At 39.4% G+C, this 16,791-nt stretch overlaps 1 protein-coding gene across 1 annotated transcript in view; it reads left to right on the top strand.

Annotated features, from left to right (window-relative positions):
* The window catches only part of slc12a2 (solute carrier family 12 member 2), a 160,929-nt gene that overhangs the window by 39,069 nt on the left and 105,069 nt on the right, over positions 1–16,791 (top strand). The window contains exons 3-4 of the mRNA XM_059969945.1: positions 6,984–7,059; positions 13,218–13,313. Coding sequence (XP_059825928.1) covers positions 6,984–7,059; positions 13,218–13,313 — 172 coding nt within the window. The remainder of the gene's footprint in view (positions 1–6,983; positions 7,060–13,217; positions 13,314–16,791) is intronic.

The raw sequence follows: 16,791 nt of genomic DNA, 5'->3' as shown, positions 1-16,791 counted from the left end.
TGCAAAGCAGCAGAGGTTTGAGATCGGTTTTCCTTCTAGATGAGCTGCAGTCATGGCTGACAAGCCCCATCTGTCCGAAGCAACTCGTTTTAAGTTCTAGCCACCCGTCTTTGGTTGTCAGAGGCTAGTGGACGTGCAAGTCTTCGAAGCATTTAATAGATTGTTGGAGCTTATCCCCACTAGCTTCACTGGCTTTCAGAACCTTAATTAAACCATGAATGTCGTGAATACCATGAATGTTCTGCATTAATATTTGACATTCACTCAGGTTTGTGGATCATTGAGTTCTCTTTTGGGGAAAGTATGACCTGTACAAAAATTATCTTTTTAATGCCTGAACTCTAGGGGGAACCAATATGCTTATTGGCAGATTTGTTAGAGCTGTTGGGGAAGATTTACCCTAATTGGTAAATTTGGACAGGATGGGATGAGAACTGGAGTGAAAGGGCAGAGGATGGGGCATTTGGTATACAAGGTAGATGCATCGTGTATTGAGACTTTTAGGAAGTCTTGAAGTCAAATCCGAATAAAACTCAGGAGACCAGCTGCTTATCATCACCACAGTTTATTGTGCACTCTCCTGCAGGAGTTTGAGACCCATTTGTCACATAAGTACTGCCACCATCTGACAGGTGGTCTCTCTCTGGTTACAGCTGTATATTTATACACAGTAAGTCCCATACATTATTGCTGCAAGATGTTATTTGAACTGGTGCGCCCACCAAGTCTGTTGGTGCAAAACTTAGTTACAGAGAAGAGTCTGCTAAAGCAAGGTTTAACTACAGATGGATGTGCTGTCCAGTCCTTACCAGTTATTCCCCTTTGCTAGGCACTGACTTAATTACAGATGGATATTCATTCCTGTCCTTATCAGTGAGTCTTCCTTCCCCCCCCCCCCCCCCACCATGAGGGTACAATGTACAATTTATCAAATTCTCAATGTCTTTCTGCAAATTAAGAGAGAATTGGTATGCCTTTTTTGTAGTTAACTGCTGAAGACCATTTACTTTAGTTCAAAATTTCCTGTTCAGTCACAATTATTCTTTTAGCCAAAGGTTACCTAGGTTCAAAATGATCTTTTTATCCTCACTTCCTCATTCCCTCCTTTTTATCATTTCATGATAAATCTCAGGGCCCAAAGGTTACAATCAGATCCCACGGCTGAAGCAGCTAGCCACCAGTGACCACAAGCATCGCAATACAAGAATGACAGCAACTACAATAAGTACAATACTTCCATAATGCAGTAGTATACCACCGATATCCCTGAAGAAGCTCCCAAACGGCCACCATCTTGTCCCACTGCCAAACCCATGCAACCTCTGTCCTAGGTTATGAATCTTTTGTATTTCCTGGGTTATATGCTCAGAATGGGACGGGTATGTAGGTACAGCATTCTTTCCCTGTAATGTTCCTCCTTTTTCTGCCAGACTGAAATCAGGGGTCATCAGGTTCTGTAGGACTGTGTGCTGGATTGCAATCAATTCAGTGGATATTTCTGTTACTTGAGCCTGTGTTTCTGTCAGGGCCCCTGCAGTATTGTTGGCCAACTCCTCAAGTGCTGTAGCCAAATTGATCATCTCTTGTGAATTCCTAGCTACTCGATAGGAGGAAAAAGTAATCATCCAAAATCGCTCAGTCTCAATTATTTCTCTCCGCTGCCTGTTCCAATGGGGGTGATCCTGCTTCTGGGCCACAACTCTCAGATGGGGTACTAAATATGCTAGATAACAACAACTGGTCCACCCTTTGCTGGAACTTTGCAGATCCTATCTGCTGGCAGTTTCCCTTGGGAATCATACATGGGCCCAATTTCCACATACCCAGTCGGTGCCATTTACTGGCCAGGGAGGATCTGCAGTGGTATAGGTGGTACAGCTGTTATTTCCCAGAAAAAATGCATCTTCCCCTCCCTGGAAGTTATACCAGGTGGCATTTACTACTCCACTGCTGGGCACCTATAGGTGTGGCCAGAATGCATGTCTCCCAGTATACGAGGTTCCATTTGCTGGGGTCCTGAGATACCATCCCTCAAAACACTTACAGCCAAAGTCATCTCTGACTACACTACAGTTCCTCACCTGACTTCCCTGGGTGTTATTTGAGAAAGCCCAGGCTGAGAGTTCCTCACTCTGGTTGAGTGAGATTACTGACATTGGAATCATAGTCTTACCATGCTGCGGAATTTTGGCGCAAACTCAGCAGGCCCCTAGTTCTACCTGTTTGGCATTGGTATGACAGAGTCAGAAAGGTGTTGACATGTGGCCCCTGGATGCTGGGATGAGCCCTCTCAAAGGCATAAGCACAAACACCACCATCAACCATTACATTTTCCTTTAGTCTGAGAGATTCCTTCTGCTCAGTTCTTTCAGTAACATGTTTACAGTCTGTCGATGTATCCACCAAGATTGCGCCTTCAGTTTCACAGCCGTGGGAGTGGTCAGTAACACCTGATATGATCCTCTCCACCGAGGTCCGAGGTTCCCTGGATTCCAGTTTTTGATCAGGACAAAATCCCCAGGTTCTAGGGTGGGATAGTCACTCATCTCTGCGGGGTAGTTCTCTTCCTTGTAAGCCTGTTGTACTTGCGAATGTAATGTTCGGAGAATTTTGGTTAGTTGGCATATATATTTCCCCATCTCTTCCCCTAGTATGCATATCCAATTTTTTCTGGTAGATTTTCTGGGAGCAGTGGTACACAAGATCTTGGTCCCCAGGATGTCCTCATGGGCCGTCCATAAGTGATTTCAGCTGGTGACAATCCTGTTTTCCCCTGTGGGGTAACCCTCATGTGGAATAGGGCTAATGGTAGGACCTTCAACCAAGTGAGTCCAGTCTCCGCTGTTAGTTTGGCCAGTTTACTCTTCAGAGTGCCATTGACTCTTACCACTATGTCAGCGGCCCATGGGTGGTGGACACAGTGGAATTGTTGCTAGTTCATTACATACCCCTTCGTGTACTTTTGCCACAAAGTGTGGGCCATTGTCAGAGTTCAGCATCTTTGGCAGGCTGTACCTGGGAATTATTTCCCATAATAGTACCTTCACAACAGTCATAGCGGTATTATTGGTAGTTGGAATAGCTTCAATTCATCCACTAAACACATCTATAATAACTAACCAGTATTTATAGCAATGTATTCCAGGCAATTCAATAAAATACTCTTGTAGACATGAAAAAGGTTCACCTGGCAAGGGAGTCGTACCCAGTGTGCAGGGTACAGGTTAATAACCATTCCCTCCTTTTCTGGATGTGTACAATTATGTATGTAATCAACCAATATTGGTAAAAACTGTGTAGGAACACAAACCTGTCCTGCTGGGGTGGTCCAAATGCCTAGGTCGGGGTCTTTCTGGCATCCCATCTGCAACCACAGTTTGTGCTCCTCCTCAGAGGCATCTTCCTGAAAATACGTATCTCCCCCCATGTCTGGCAAACCTGTACTGCTTAAGTCATGGAGGGTTGCTTGACGGGAACCCAAGGGGACTACAACTACTGAGGATTGTTCCGCACCTTCCACTAAAGCATTGTCTTTAGTGACCTGGTCGGACATGCGGATATGGGCTGCACATTTAATAATAGCCAAAACTCCAGGTAGCTGTAGAGCGTTAAGTAAGTTGTTTACAAAGGTGGCATTACTAATGGGGTGACCAGAGGAGGTCAGGAATCCCCAATGCTCCCAGAGAGCCCCGTAGTTATGTGCAACTCCAAATGCGTAATAGGAGTCTGTGTAAATGTTCGCACTTTTGTCTGTTGCTAGGATACAGGCACGAGTCAGAGCAAACAGCTCAGCTTCTGAGCTGAGACAGCTGCTTCAAAAGAGGCCTGCTCAATTACTTCACTGTCACTATCGCATAGCCAGAACATCGTTTTCCTGCTGGATCTACAAAAGAGCTTCCATCCTCGTAAAACGCTGCCTCAGGCTTGAGGGTGTATTGCGGAATGGATGGGAAAGTCTGTCCTTTCACAGTGATCCGGAAAATTGGTGCGGCCGACTTCATGGCCTGAAATTGCCCAGAGATGGGGTACAACGTCAATATACTAAAAGAGCATCTTACCAGATGTCCTGTCTTCACCTCAGACTCCTTCCAGTATTGGAGCTGGCCCGTGGCCAAGTCTTGCCAGTCTCCCTTGGTGCTGGAGTCTTGTTTCGTCAGGGTGTAGGCAAGGAACCCTAGGCTCTTTGGCTTGAACCCAGGGCAAACCTAACGGTGGTATGGAGATCCACCAGTCCAGTCCGGAACTTCGGCCAGTAATGCACTGCTCTCTCTTCCTTTAACCTCTCCAATCACCGTGACTAGGAACTTCTGTCCCTTGAAGGATGCATAATGTTGGCTTTCCTCAAAGGTGCTCCCTGTAGGGTCATAGCAAAGGATTTCATGGGGGTCGACCACTGGCAGAGGGGGTTCAAACGAAGTGGAGTCCAGATTAACTACCCACCACTGGGGGGGGGGGGCAGGTTCGGAAACTGGGGAAGCTGTCGGCTGTTCACTAGTTCCAGGGTGATGCCCTTGTCTGTGCATTGAATCTCGACTTCCAACGGACAGAGCAAGTCTTTCGCTACTAGATTACACCGGACTGGTGGTGACTGTAAATGAAACCTCACACTGGTTCCCCTGGAATTCCACCTGCAGTGGCTGGGTATATGAATGCAGTTGGCCCTCCTTATCCGCGAGGGATTGGTTCCGGGACTCCTCGCGGATACCAGAAAACGCGGATGCTTAAGTCCCTTATTCAACCTTTCTCAATAAGTTGGACCTTAGGACCCAGTGGATCCCCAGACCATATTTAACCTTTCTCAGTGTGGAGGACATTAGGATTCGGCAGCGGAGCTCTGAATCCGCAGTGTTTCTGTTCACGAAAATAATCACAATCAGGACTGAAAATAAAGTGGAAATAATAAAACGATCAGAAAAAGTGAAAAGCCATTGGTCATTGGGAAAAGTGTTAGGCTACAGTTGGTCAACCATCAGAACAATTTTAAAGGATAAAGTGAGAAAGGCCCTGCCCTGATGAAGGCTACAATGATTACTAAGCAACGCAGTGGTTGAATTATTGGGTTTTGGGTTTTTGATCCTCAACATCAACCTGGCACGGATGGAGAGCGCGCGGGAGCGATCTGTCACTGGATCTCCTGGCGCTAAAACATGCACTCTTAAGTGTTTTATATGCATAGAAAGGTAAAATATATACCAAGACAAACGTTTGACCAGCTGATGCTAAGTAATACTGGATATACCTGTTCAACTTAGTAAGAGAACTTCCGATTTTTTTTTTCTGATCCCGATCCAAGGTAACCTACACACATCCTCCTGTATACTTTAAATCATCTCTATATTACTTATAATAGCCAATACAATGTAAATGTTATATAAAATAGTTGTTATACTGCATTGTTTAGAGAATAATGACAAGAAAAAAAAGTCTGTACATGCTTGAACAGCAAGTGCTGGAAGAGCACTTACGAGTTTTCTCAATTCGCAGTTGGTTGAATTTGCACATGTGGAACTCGTGGATAAGGAGGGCTGACTGTACGTATGTTCCATGCCTTCAAACCCAGACAGAGTGATTGTAGTGTCCCGATAGCTGGAATCTCTCACTCTTGCACTCTCTCTCTTATTACAGATGTATATTTATACATAGTAAGTCCCATATATTACTGTTCCAAGATGTCATTTTGAACTGGTACACCCACCAAGTCTGTTGGTGCAAAACTTTGTTACTGATAAGAGAGTCTGCTGAAGCAAGATTTAATTACAGATGGATGTGCTGTCTAGTCCTTCCCAGTTATTCCCCTTTGCTAGACCCTGACTTACTTACAGATGGATATTCATTCCTATCCTTATTGGTGAGTGCTCCCCCCACCCCCACTCAAATGAGGGTACAATGTACAATTTATCAAATTTTCAATGATTCTCTGCAAATTAAGAGAGAACTGGTATAAACTGCTTTTCTTTATAGCTAACTGCTGAAGACAGAATTTACTTTAGTTCAAAATTTCCTGTTCAGTCCCAATTATTCTTTTAGCCAAAGGTTACCTAGGTTCAAAAAGGTTTATTTTTATCCTTAATTTCTCAGGTCAGTCAGTTGATAGGGCAGAATTATAGTCAGTTGGGTTGAAGAGAAGAAACTGTATTGAAGATCAGTGTTGTGTTGGAAGGCTCTTAACTTAGATGATGAGATAATAGGAGCAGAATTGTGTCATTTGGCCCATCAAATCTGCTTTGCCATTCAATCATTGCTTTTAGTGTTGCAGGAGTATTTTCTGAAGAATATTGAGGGCAAAAAAAATAATATCCTTCAAATATAGTGCTTCCAGTCAATTCAATTATTTGACAAAAACCTCCACTTATTCTCTTAGCAAGCAAGCAGGTAATATTTTGAATGAGTGATAGACTTCCAACACAATTAATATTTTATCCATGTAACTTGTGCATGCTGTACCTCACAACAAATTATTCTGGACTTGCTCACTAGGCATGATTTTTGGCTTGGACATTGAGGTTTCTCTTTTGATTTAAAACATACCTATTTACATCTATTAGTTTTCATTTCATGAATAAATTATTTTTCTCCCTTGACCAGAATAGGCATTGTGCTGAATTTTCTATTAGTGACTGTCAAAAAATATATTGTTTACTCATTAGTGTACAGCTATAGGGAAGTGTTATTGCCCATTTAATTGTTCTCCTTTTTACCCTTTAGTTTATGAAATCTAACTTGTAAGTTGATTTGATTTGAGTGCTGATAGCTGATTATTCATTGCATAGTCCGTGGCCATATTTTAAAGATCCATTTTAATGGTATTAAAAGTATCAATAACTTTTTAAATTACATGATTTTAAGTGAAATCAGGTAAAACTAACCAAAGTGATTGGAATAATTCACTTCCTGTTTTATTTGTTAGCAGCTGTTTGTTTCTTTTTTTAAAAAAGGAATATGTGATCCCTTTTCTCCTCATGGAAATTTTCCCTATCCACTAGGTACGATGTATGCTAAATATCTGGGGAGTGATGCTCTTCATACGTTTGTCATGGATTGTTGGCCATGCTGGTATAGGTAGGTAAAATAAATTTATTATTTGTGGTGAGCTTGTGCTTAACTGAGCCTTTTTAACTTTAATTTGAATGCAAGTGATTAACTTGTGTAACACTCGTTTAACTTTAGTTGTGTGTCAATGTTAAAAGTTTTTAGTGAAATATTTATAACTATGTACAGTACAACTAATACCTTGAGAGAATTCGTAAATATTGAATCTTTACTGCAAAATCTAAATTCAGCTGGTCATGTTCAATGAATGTGGCACAACTAGCAAAGAACTTGAGGGTAAATAGGTACAAGAAGATATTTGTCACAAACTTGTTGGAAAGCATGGTCTTTAATTAATACTCCTGCCTTCTCCTGTTTAGCACAGGGGTTCCCAACCCCATGCTTAACGGTATTGGTAGATAGCATAATAAAGGTTGGGAACGCCTGGTTTAATATCTTAACCTTTGCAAATTGCTGTCAGTAGTACTGGCTAAGTTCAACGGGGGGACAGTTTGTGAATATATAATTGTAATTAAACTTTATTAAGTTGAGTTTAACATTATAAGCTGCTATGAAAAGTCTTACTTGATATTGTTGGAATATTCCTCAAAAGTTGGACTGTCGTTGCATATCCCTTTTCTTGAAAAATTAATTAAGAAACAGTTTCCGGAATTTTTCCGGAAAAGATTATGTCTTAGTAGTATGTCATTAAGCTAAAAGCTGTATCCGGATTAATAATACAAGTGGAGTACTTCACTACATCTGGATATTTAATCATCAATTTGATTTAAAAAAAAATTGACATCTTGGATTTGCCTGTATTTATCCTTATAGAAATATCTTTGGCATATATGGAATTTGATGCTTAGAATTCTATTCGTAAATGTTTATATTTCACAGGATTAGTTTTGCTTATTTTGGTGATTATATTCATGTAGTGCTATGAAATCTCCATAATACTCAGGCATGTATGGCTTGTCTACTGTTTATACCTTTAACTGTTTTTGCATCTAGAGGGCTTGACTATTCCGATGTACTTGTTAATTGGTACCCCTTTTATCAATATCAATTGAAAATTGTTCAAAACTTTTGCCTATCTTCTTGTACCAAGTCCCACCCTAAGTACTTTGCTAGTTGAACCATAGTACTTTGTAAAATATTGCCTTGACTTTTGTTTCCAATGCTTATCCTCATTTTCAGATCGATTTTATGGTACTGATGTCCATAAATTTGCAGAGTCCTCCTGCTCTGTAATTGTCCATATTGTTTCTTGATCTCCCAAATGTAATTGTGCTTCACCATCAGTTCTCAAACTTTGGCTGACAACACACTGGGAAGTCGTCAGTACTTCCTATCCTTAAAAGATGAACAGGAATATGAAAATCTTCACTGCAAAAAGAGAAGATTTCACTGCAAAAATATTTCAAAGAGAATGCTAAGTGTTATGAGGAGCCAGGAATGATATTAAACGAAGAACTTTTTGAATTAGTCCAAATCATTTATTTATGCATTTTAACAACTTAAATTTTTGTTTGTAGTTTAGATGGCTTGCTTGATTAATGCACATGTGATTAGGCTTTAACATGAGAGCGTTGTGCAAGGAAAATTGTACTATTGGATGAAGACAGTGAAGGCTGGTATACTGGTCTCTTTAAGGTCTAAATGTTATTAGATTTTGAATTTAAAAAAAGACATTAGAAAGAATAATTTAAAATGATTTGCTTTATAAATTGATTTTCTTATAATATAACTCCTTAATCCAAATTGAAGCTTTACTTGCTTTTGGCTATAATCCAACAGTAGATATAATCATGATTTTGTGTCATCATGCTAACCAGGTTATTTCTAGATCAGTGCAAAAGTAAAAGTGTGAAAATACAGTTGAAGTCAAAAGTTTGCATACAGTTAGTTTGAAGTCATTAAAACTCTGTTTAACCACTCCATAGATTTCATATTAGCAAACTATAGTTTTGGCAAGATGTTGAGAAAATCTACTTTGTGCATGACATGAGTAATTTTTCCAACAATTATTTACAGACAGATTATTTCACTTTTATTTGACTATATCACGATTCCAGTGGGTCAGAAGTTTACAAACAAAAATCAAACGGAATCAGCTAAGACTTCAGGGGGAAAAAAGATTGTGGACTTCCACAAGTCTGGTTCATCCTTTGGAGCAATTTCCAAACGTCTGAAAGTACCACGTTCATCTGTACGAACAATAGTATGCAAGTATAAACATTATAGGACCGCTCGGCCGTCATACCACTCAGGAAGGAGATGCGTTCTGTCTCCTAGAGATGAATGTACTTTGGCGTGAAAAGTGCAAATCAATCCCAGAACAAAAGAAAAGGACCTTGTGAAGATGTTGGAGGAAACAGGTAGACAAGTATCTATAACCACAGTAAAACGAGTCCTATATCGACATAACCTGAAAGACTGCTCAGCAAGGAAGAAGCCACTGCTCCAAAACACTCATTTTTAAAAAAAGGCCAGACTACAGTTTGCAAATGCATATGGAGACAAAGATCTTTCTTTTTGGAGAAATGTCCTCTGGTCTGATGAAACAAAAATTGAACTGTTTGACCATAATGACCAGTGTTATGTTTGGAGGAAAAAGGGTGAGGTTTGCAAGCCGAAGAACACCATCCCAACCGTGAAGCATGGGGGTGGCAGCATCATGTTCTGGGGGTGCTTTGCTGCAGGAGGGACTGGTGCACTTCACAAAATAGATGGTATCATGAGGAAGGAAAATGATGTGGGTATATTGAAGCAACATCTCAAGTCATCAGCCAGGAAGTTAAAGCTCGGTTGCAAATAGGTCTTCCAATTGGACAATGACCCCAAGCATACCTCAAAGTTGTAGCAAAATTGCTTAAGGACAACAAAGTCAAGGTATTCGAGTGACCTTCACAAAGTCAACCTCAATCTGATAGAAAATTTGTGGGCAGAACTGGAAAAAGCGTGTGCGAGCAAGGAGGCCTCCAAACCTGACTCGGTTACACTGTTCTGTCTGGAGGAATGGAACAAAATTCCAGCAACTTATTGTGAGAAGCTTGTGGAAGGTTACTCAAAATGTTTGACCCAAAGTAAACAGTTTAAAGGCAATGCTACCAAATACTAACAAAGTGTATGTAAACTTCTAATTCACTGGAATGTGATGAAAGAAATAAAAGCTGAAATAAATCATTCTCTCTACTATTATTTTGACATTTCACATTCTTAAAATAAAGTAGTGATCCTAACTGACCCAAGACAGGGTTTGTTTTCTGGGATTAAATGTCAGGAATTGTGGAAAAACTTGAGTTTAAATGTATTTGGCTAAGGTGTATATAAACTTTTGACTTCAACTGTATGAGCCTGTTGTAGACCATATAGATCTTTTGTGACTGATCTCCTACTTTGTGTCTGCTTTTCCAGCACAAAACTATTTCCCTTAATTTAAAATTCAGAACTATATCTGTGTTTGAATCAAACAACTGAGCCTCCATAACCCTCTAGGATTTTAAAAAAAAATTAGAAGTATCCTGAGTGGAGAAACATCTCATCTCCGTGGGATTTCCTCTCCTTAGCCAAAGTAATGTAGGTTATGAACAGCTGGGGCTCAATCATGATTGCCTCCAGTATCCCAATAGTCACATCCTGCCAAATTAAAAACTATCTGTTTTACCCCACTCTGCCTAATTGCTATCTGAAAACCAATTCTCAATTCACTTTATTATATTATTTTAATACCAATACCTCTTTGATCAACTTAAGTAGGATCATAACCAACACCTTCCAGAAATCCAAGTGTACCCTTTTCACTAGATGTTCCTTTTATCTATACTACTACTCACCACATTAGGTAAACACGATTTACTTTATCTCTGCCCAATCCTGTTATTTTTGTTTTGGCACTTTTTACATAGATTTCACTATTTCCACTTCCACTGATGTTATTAGGTCACTAGCCTCCTGCATTTTTTTTAAGTTCACCTTTCTTAAGTATTGCCATTCACATTTATCACTTTGAAATGCATAGGAGCAATTCTAGAATTATTAAAACTTTGGAAGATACCCAGAGCATCCACTATCTCTGAAGCCACCCCTTTCAAAACTCTGTAAATCTTTACATCCTTGTCATTGATGTACTTGAAAATGACTTGATGTATTTTGAGTTATTTTTGACATCATCTTAGTTCTGTTGGCTCTATTATTGCCACACTCTTTTCTCCCCCATATACCTGGTAAGATATGAGTATCTTCTGTGAACATTGATGCAATGTAACTGTTTACTTTTTTTCTCTCATTAGAAATTCTCCTATCAGTCTGTAAGAAGTTGCACATGAAATAGTCTTTATTTTTAATGTACCAATAAAACTCAGAAGTCTGTTTTATTTTTCTCATGAACTGCCTTGTAATTTATCTTTACATTCTTTATAAGCCTCTTTAGAAGTAACATACTATACTTTCTCTGGTCACTTGTAGATGAATTGTGGATCTAGTGTTTTAAAGGTAAAATTTTTGGCAGTTTATGTAGTGGGGAGGGTGTATGTCAGTATGACAGGGTGGGTGAGTGGAAGGAGGGGTGGAATGAGAGGGAAGTTGTAGAGGGAGAGGTAGGGAAGGGGGAACACTAGAAGAAGACAGTGGGAAATTGGAAAGATGGAGGGAACAGGAGAATGTGGATGGAAGAGAAGGAGGGAGTGGACAGAAGAAGGGGGAGAGCAGAGAGTACAGGGAGAAAGGATGAGTGTGGAGAAGGGTGGAGGAAGAGGTGTGAAAGGAGAGCATTATGTGGGTAGAGAGGGAGAGAAACAGTGGGGGCTGTGAGGAAAGAGGCAGAGTGAAGAGGGAAATGATGAGGGGAGGAGGGAGCTCCATCCTTCTCATACCTTCCTAGGTGACACTGAATGTGTCCATGAGCTGTGGTTAAACTCCTCCTTGGCCTGGACCTGCATGATGTAGTTCTTATCAGGCAGAGCATTTGTAATCAGGAAGGTGGTGTCCTTAATGATGGCCTGAAAGAGACCTCAGCAATACATGTCATTTTAGTCGCCATACTCACTCCCATGTATCTGTACCATGGTCAATGAACAAGGGGTTGGACTAAGTTCCAGTCCTAGTACCATTGACAGGAGGATGGCAAGAGGTGACAAAAATAATGGCGAAGAAGTGGAGAGAAGATATTGAGGCTAAAGATAAGGAGACCACAGAACAGTACAGTGCAGGAATAGGGCATTTGTCCCACCATGTTGAATCTCTGGAATTCTTTACCTCAGATGTCTGTGGAGGCTAAATCATTGGGTGTATTGAAAGTGGAGGATGATGGGTCCTTGATTAGCAAGAGTTACAGGTCGGAGGCAGGAGAATGGGGTTGAGAATGAGAAAATAAATGTCGCATGATGGAGTGGTAGAGTAGAATCTGGGCCAGATAATCTAATTCTGTTTCTATGACAGATGGTCTTTTTAATGCTAGCCATTTCCTAAACTGTATAATCTTCTGATTGTATTCTTACAATTAACCACAATAAGTTCTCTTCTACCCTGTAGTTTCTTTGATTAAGGTCTCAGACCCTGTGTTGCATTTGTTTTGAATTGCATTTCAATCTAGATGAGGTTCAGGAGTTGTATTTGGAAATCTGTAACTGTTGGCTTCTAATACTGAACAGAAATTTAAGAGTGAAAAGTGACTACAATGGAGCATATATTGGAAAGATGTGAAGAATATTTCAGTGACCTAGACATGAGGTCATCTTTGTTTGAAGGGAACTGCAGTTTAAGAGTAGATGCAATTTACTGAGGGTCATGATGCTCTGGAATTCTGCTTCCAGTTTCTTCTCGAGAGGCTTTATTTTCGATTAACAAGTTTTGAGGTGAAAGTTTCTTGTGGGTGGCAGTAGGGATGGTAGACCGGAATAAGGAATTGAGGTTATAGTATGATCAGCCATGACTTCAATGCAGAGCTCACCAGGCTAGAGGCTGAGCAGCCTTAATGTTGTGTTGTGCTAGAATTCAATTAATGGTTCATGTTGCTTGATTTCCTGTCATGTTCAATCCTTTTGCTTATGGTGTGCCAATGAGTATCAATGTGATGTGCATGCATGTGTCTAATACACAATCTTTAATGCAGTTTAATTTGCAGAACTAAACATTCAATATTTTCTATTGGATTTTTTTTCTTCATCTTGTTCATCTGTAAACAGGTCTGGCTCTCCTAGTTATTGGCACAGCAACTGTCGTCACCACCATCACAGGGCTATCAACGTCTGCTATAACCACAAATGGATTTGTTCGTGGAGGTAATGTTTTTGTGCCTGGCTTGCAATATGTTCATACCAATGCAATGCATTTCTTCTTTGTAACTCCCTGAGATCTTAAACATTTCCTTTTGTGCATGTAATTGTTTGCCCTAGATATAAAAGGAGGAACGGAAGGTTTGTTTGAATAATTTTCAGATCACTGTGTGTGTAGTTCAAGGACTCCTTTTATGTCACTAGAAAGGAATTCTAAGATGGCTGAAATCCATTATTTTTTTTTAAATATATAATGCAACAATGCTTTACTCATGTTTCTACTTAGTAATATATTACCCAGATTAAAAAAATTATTTTATGGTGTGGACTTGGCTCTTTCAAGGTGGAGTTTTGTTTAAACTGTTTTAGTATTTTTATATTGTCTGCCAATGCAGTGAAATGGTTTCTTTTCACACTTGTGGGAAAAACATTTGCTTCTAGGACTAAGGTAGATAGCGAGTTGTCTGTGTAATTTGGATTGCCCCTTTTGAACCTCACCGATTTTTATTGGTGCACTGTAGAAAGGTTCCTATCCAGATGCATCATGTCTTGCCAAGGTAACTGTGGGAAACCTCAGGGAGTTGTGTACACAACTCTGCGTGTCATAGAAACCAGAATCTCCACCATGGACTCTGTCTTCACTTCCGTCTGCTGTGGTGAAACTGCTAACAGAATTAAAAATCCCGTCCCATGTTAAGCATTCTCTATTTGCCGCCTTCCCATCAGGGAGAAGACTTAAAAAAAACTGACAGGCTCGAGCAGTTTCTGTCCCACTGTATTAAGACTAGGGGATCATTCAGTAATATAAGATGGATTCTTGATGTCCCGATCTACTTCATTAGGACCTCACACATTGTATCTACCTGCAACTATAAAACCTTATTGTGCTTTCTCTTACTGTGTTACTTTGTGCTGCCTTAATGCACTGTTGTAATGAATTGATCTTTATTTTCAGTATGCAAGACAAATTTTCCACTGTACTTTGGTACATGTGACAATAATAAACCAATCTACCAGTTGAGTGTAAGCCTTAATACAGTTTAGATTGTTTATTATGAATGCCTTTAAGTATAATTCAGTAGAATTCTCACAATTAGATTAAATTTAATGGGTACAATCCCAATGTGTATTGGAGACAATTTTCATTCCAGTTTGATTGTGGGTGGATTAGTCATATAGAAAGACAATGTCAATTGTTAATAGCTATATGAATAACTAGGTTATAAGGACACACATACTAATTAAAAGACGACCCTCAGGCTTGCAGTGCTGTAGAAAATGCCTTTGTAAATCAAATGATTTAATGATAGTTTTTAAAATTGCTGGTTGGGGAACTATAAACCTTCTTGGTCCATTGTTGGAGAAGAAGTCAAGAAATTGCAAGTCTTGTTTCCTTGTGAATTGTCAGAAATTGAACTCCACTGTAATGTTTGTCAGTTTAGTTGCTTTGTGTTTTCTGACGTCTTCACCTAATTATTACATCACTAATGATTTGATGCTCGGATGTTATTACACAGGCCCACTACTGGTTTCATTCTTAAATGAAATCCCTTCTTACCTACGAATAAAGGGTGGGGGTTGTCTGTACCTGTAATTGCTGGGTAACTGGACCCTGATTGTGTGGTCATTAAGATAGACATTTTGGTGAATTTCAAAAGGATCATTAATGAGAGATTTAAGTGTGAGCAAGCTTTTCCTTAAATTCACTACTTTTGCAAGGCCAATTCCAAATGTTAGGTTTCGTTAGTAGATTCTCCTTGTAATCAGAAACTTCAATAATATATTTGCACTTGCCAAAGAGATTTGGGGCCAAACAGTTACTTGTTAGTTGAAAATACTATCAATATTTCTTTGCCATTTAAAAATCTTTATATAATTCATATTTCTGCATAATAGATCATTTGAACCATCAGGTGCTGTATATGTTGGTTTTAAGAACTCTCTTACTTATTTTTCTGTAACTCCTCTGAAAAAAGAAAGACCTCTCTGATGTCCTGGAGTAAAAGACCTAGTCCCAAGACCAGATGTGGTGGAGATGGAGGAACAGAAAATGATATCCTCTGCCAGGACTTTTGAGATGTCCTCCATTGTCAGGAAAAGGAGCTTCCTTCACTCTTTGGTTGATGGAGCCATCACCTACATCTCCTCTGTTTCACAGACTTCTCTTACCCCACCTCTCCGAGCCAGAGCAAGGATAGAGTTTCCCTGGACCTTTACGTCCCACCAGCCAATATATCCAGCACATCATTCTTCAACATTTCCACCAGCTGCAAGATTGTATTGCCAGCCATGTCTTTCCCTAACTACTTCTTTCTGCAGGAATCAGTCTCTCTCTGACTTTTTTTTTGTTCCTTCAAACCTTTCCCTGAATGCAACAATACCTGTAATAGCATGGTTCTAGAGCAGTGGTTCTCAATTTTTTTTCTGCTCATGGCCCACTTCATTTACTTCTGTGGCCCCACCCTCCATAGTATCTGTTAATTGCTAAAGTTTTTTGGTCAACTGTACTAATTCTAAGATACAGCTAATATTTATGTTAAATATGTTACAGGTATATATGAAAAATAAAACTGTTCAAAGATATGAATGGGATACGTTATTTATAATATGTTCTTCCAATTACCAATGAAAAAGTGCTTAGTATTGTTACTTCGGGTATTTAGTGAGATTCTTGCAACAGATGCAAATTAGTAAGTTTTTGAATATCTGGTTTAACTTGATCAAAGGTAGTTGAAGATAACTGTCTTGATATTGTGGAAAGAGTTGATGAGCTTTGGATAGCTTCTGATAGCAGGTGACAAGCTTGACTTAAAACCATATTCAAATATTTGAAAATTCAATAATTTTTTTTTAAAAAAAAAACATATTCAACTAGATAGGAGGTGGGAAATTTTAAAAGCAACTTCACTTTCTCTCAGCTATGGAAACTCAATTTAAATACCATGGTTATCCAGAAATTTTACTTGCTGCATTTCAAATTTTGCTTGAGCTGGTATATCACTCTGTAGCTCAATAAGGCTTTCTTGCGATGTGGTGTCGACATCATTCACATTCGTCTCAATTGGATCCATCACCCAATCAGGAAAACACATCTCCAGCAGGTCTCTGAACTGAAATTCCATATCAATCTGTAGGTGTTTCAAATGATCAGATGTAAAATCACATCATTATCTTGCAATTCTATTTTAAGAGTGGGCAGTGAGAAAATTCATAAACTTGCAACGTCCAATATTGCTGTTGAAAAGTTTGATTTCCAAGGAAAGTGGTAATAACCTGCATGATAAAAGATTCGAGTTTTGTCCTTGTAATTGTTTAATAAATTTGATTTTTCAAATACATCTGACACACAAAGTATTCTAGACTTAGCAGTAACAATTTGTTTTTCAAGCTGCTCATTACTTGGAAATGCTACAGTATGACCAAGAAAAGTGAGGTGAACTTTTCAAAATATGCTAAGTAAAAGGGATTTAATGGAAGTTGTAGT

Source organism: Hypanus sabinus, chromosome 5 (genome assembly GCF_030144855.1).
Source record: "Hypanus sabinus isolate sHypSab1 chromosome 5, sHypSab1.hap1, whole genome shotgun sequence".
NCBI lineage: Eukaryota > Metazoa > Chordata > Chondrichthyes > Myliobatiformes > Dasyatidae > Hypanus > Hypanus sabinus.
Note: the sequence above shows the minus strand (reverse complement) of the source record. Positions and strands in the feature narration are given on the sequence as shown.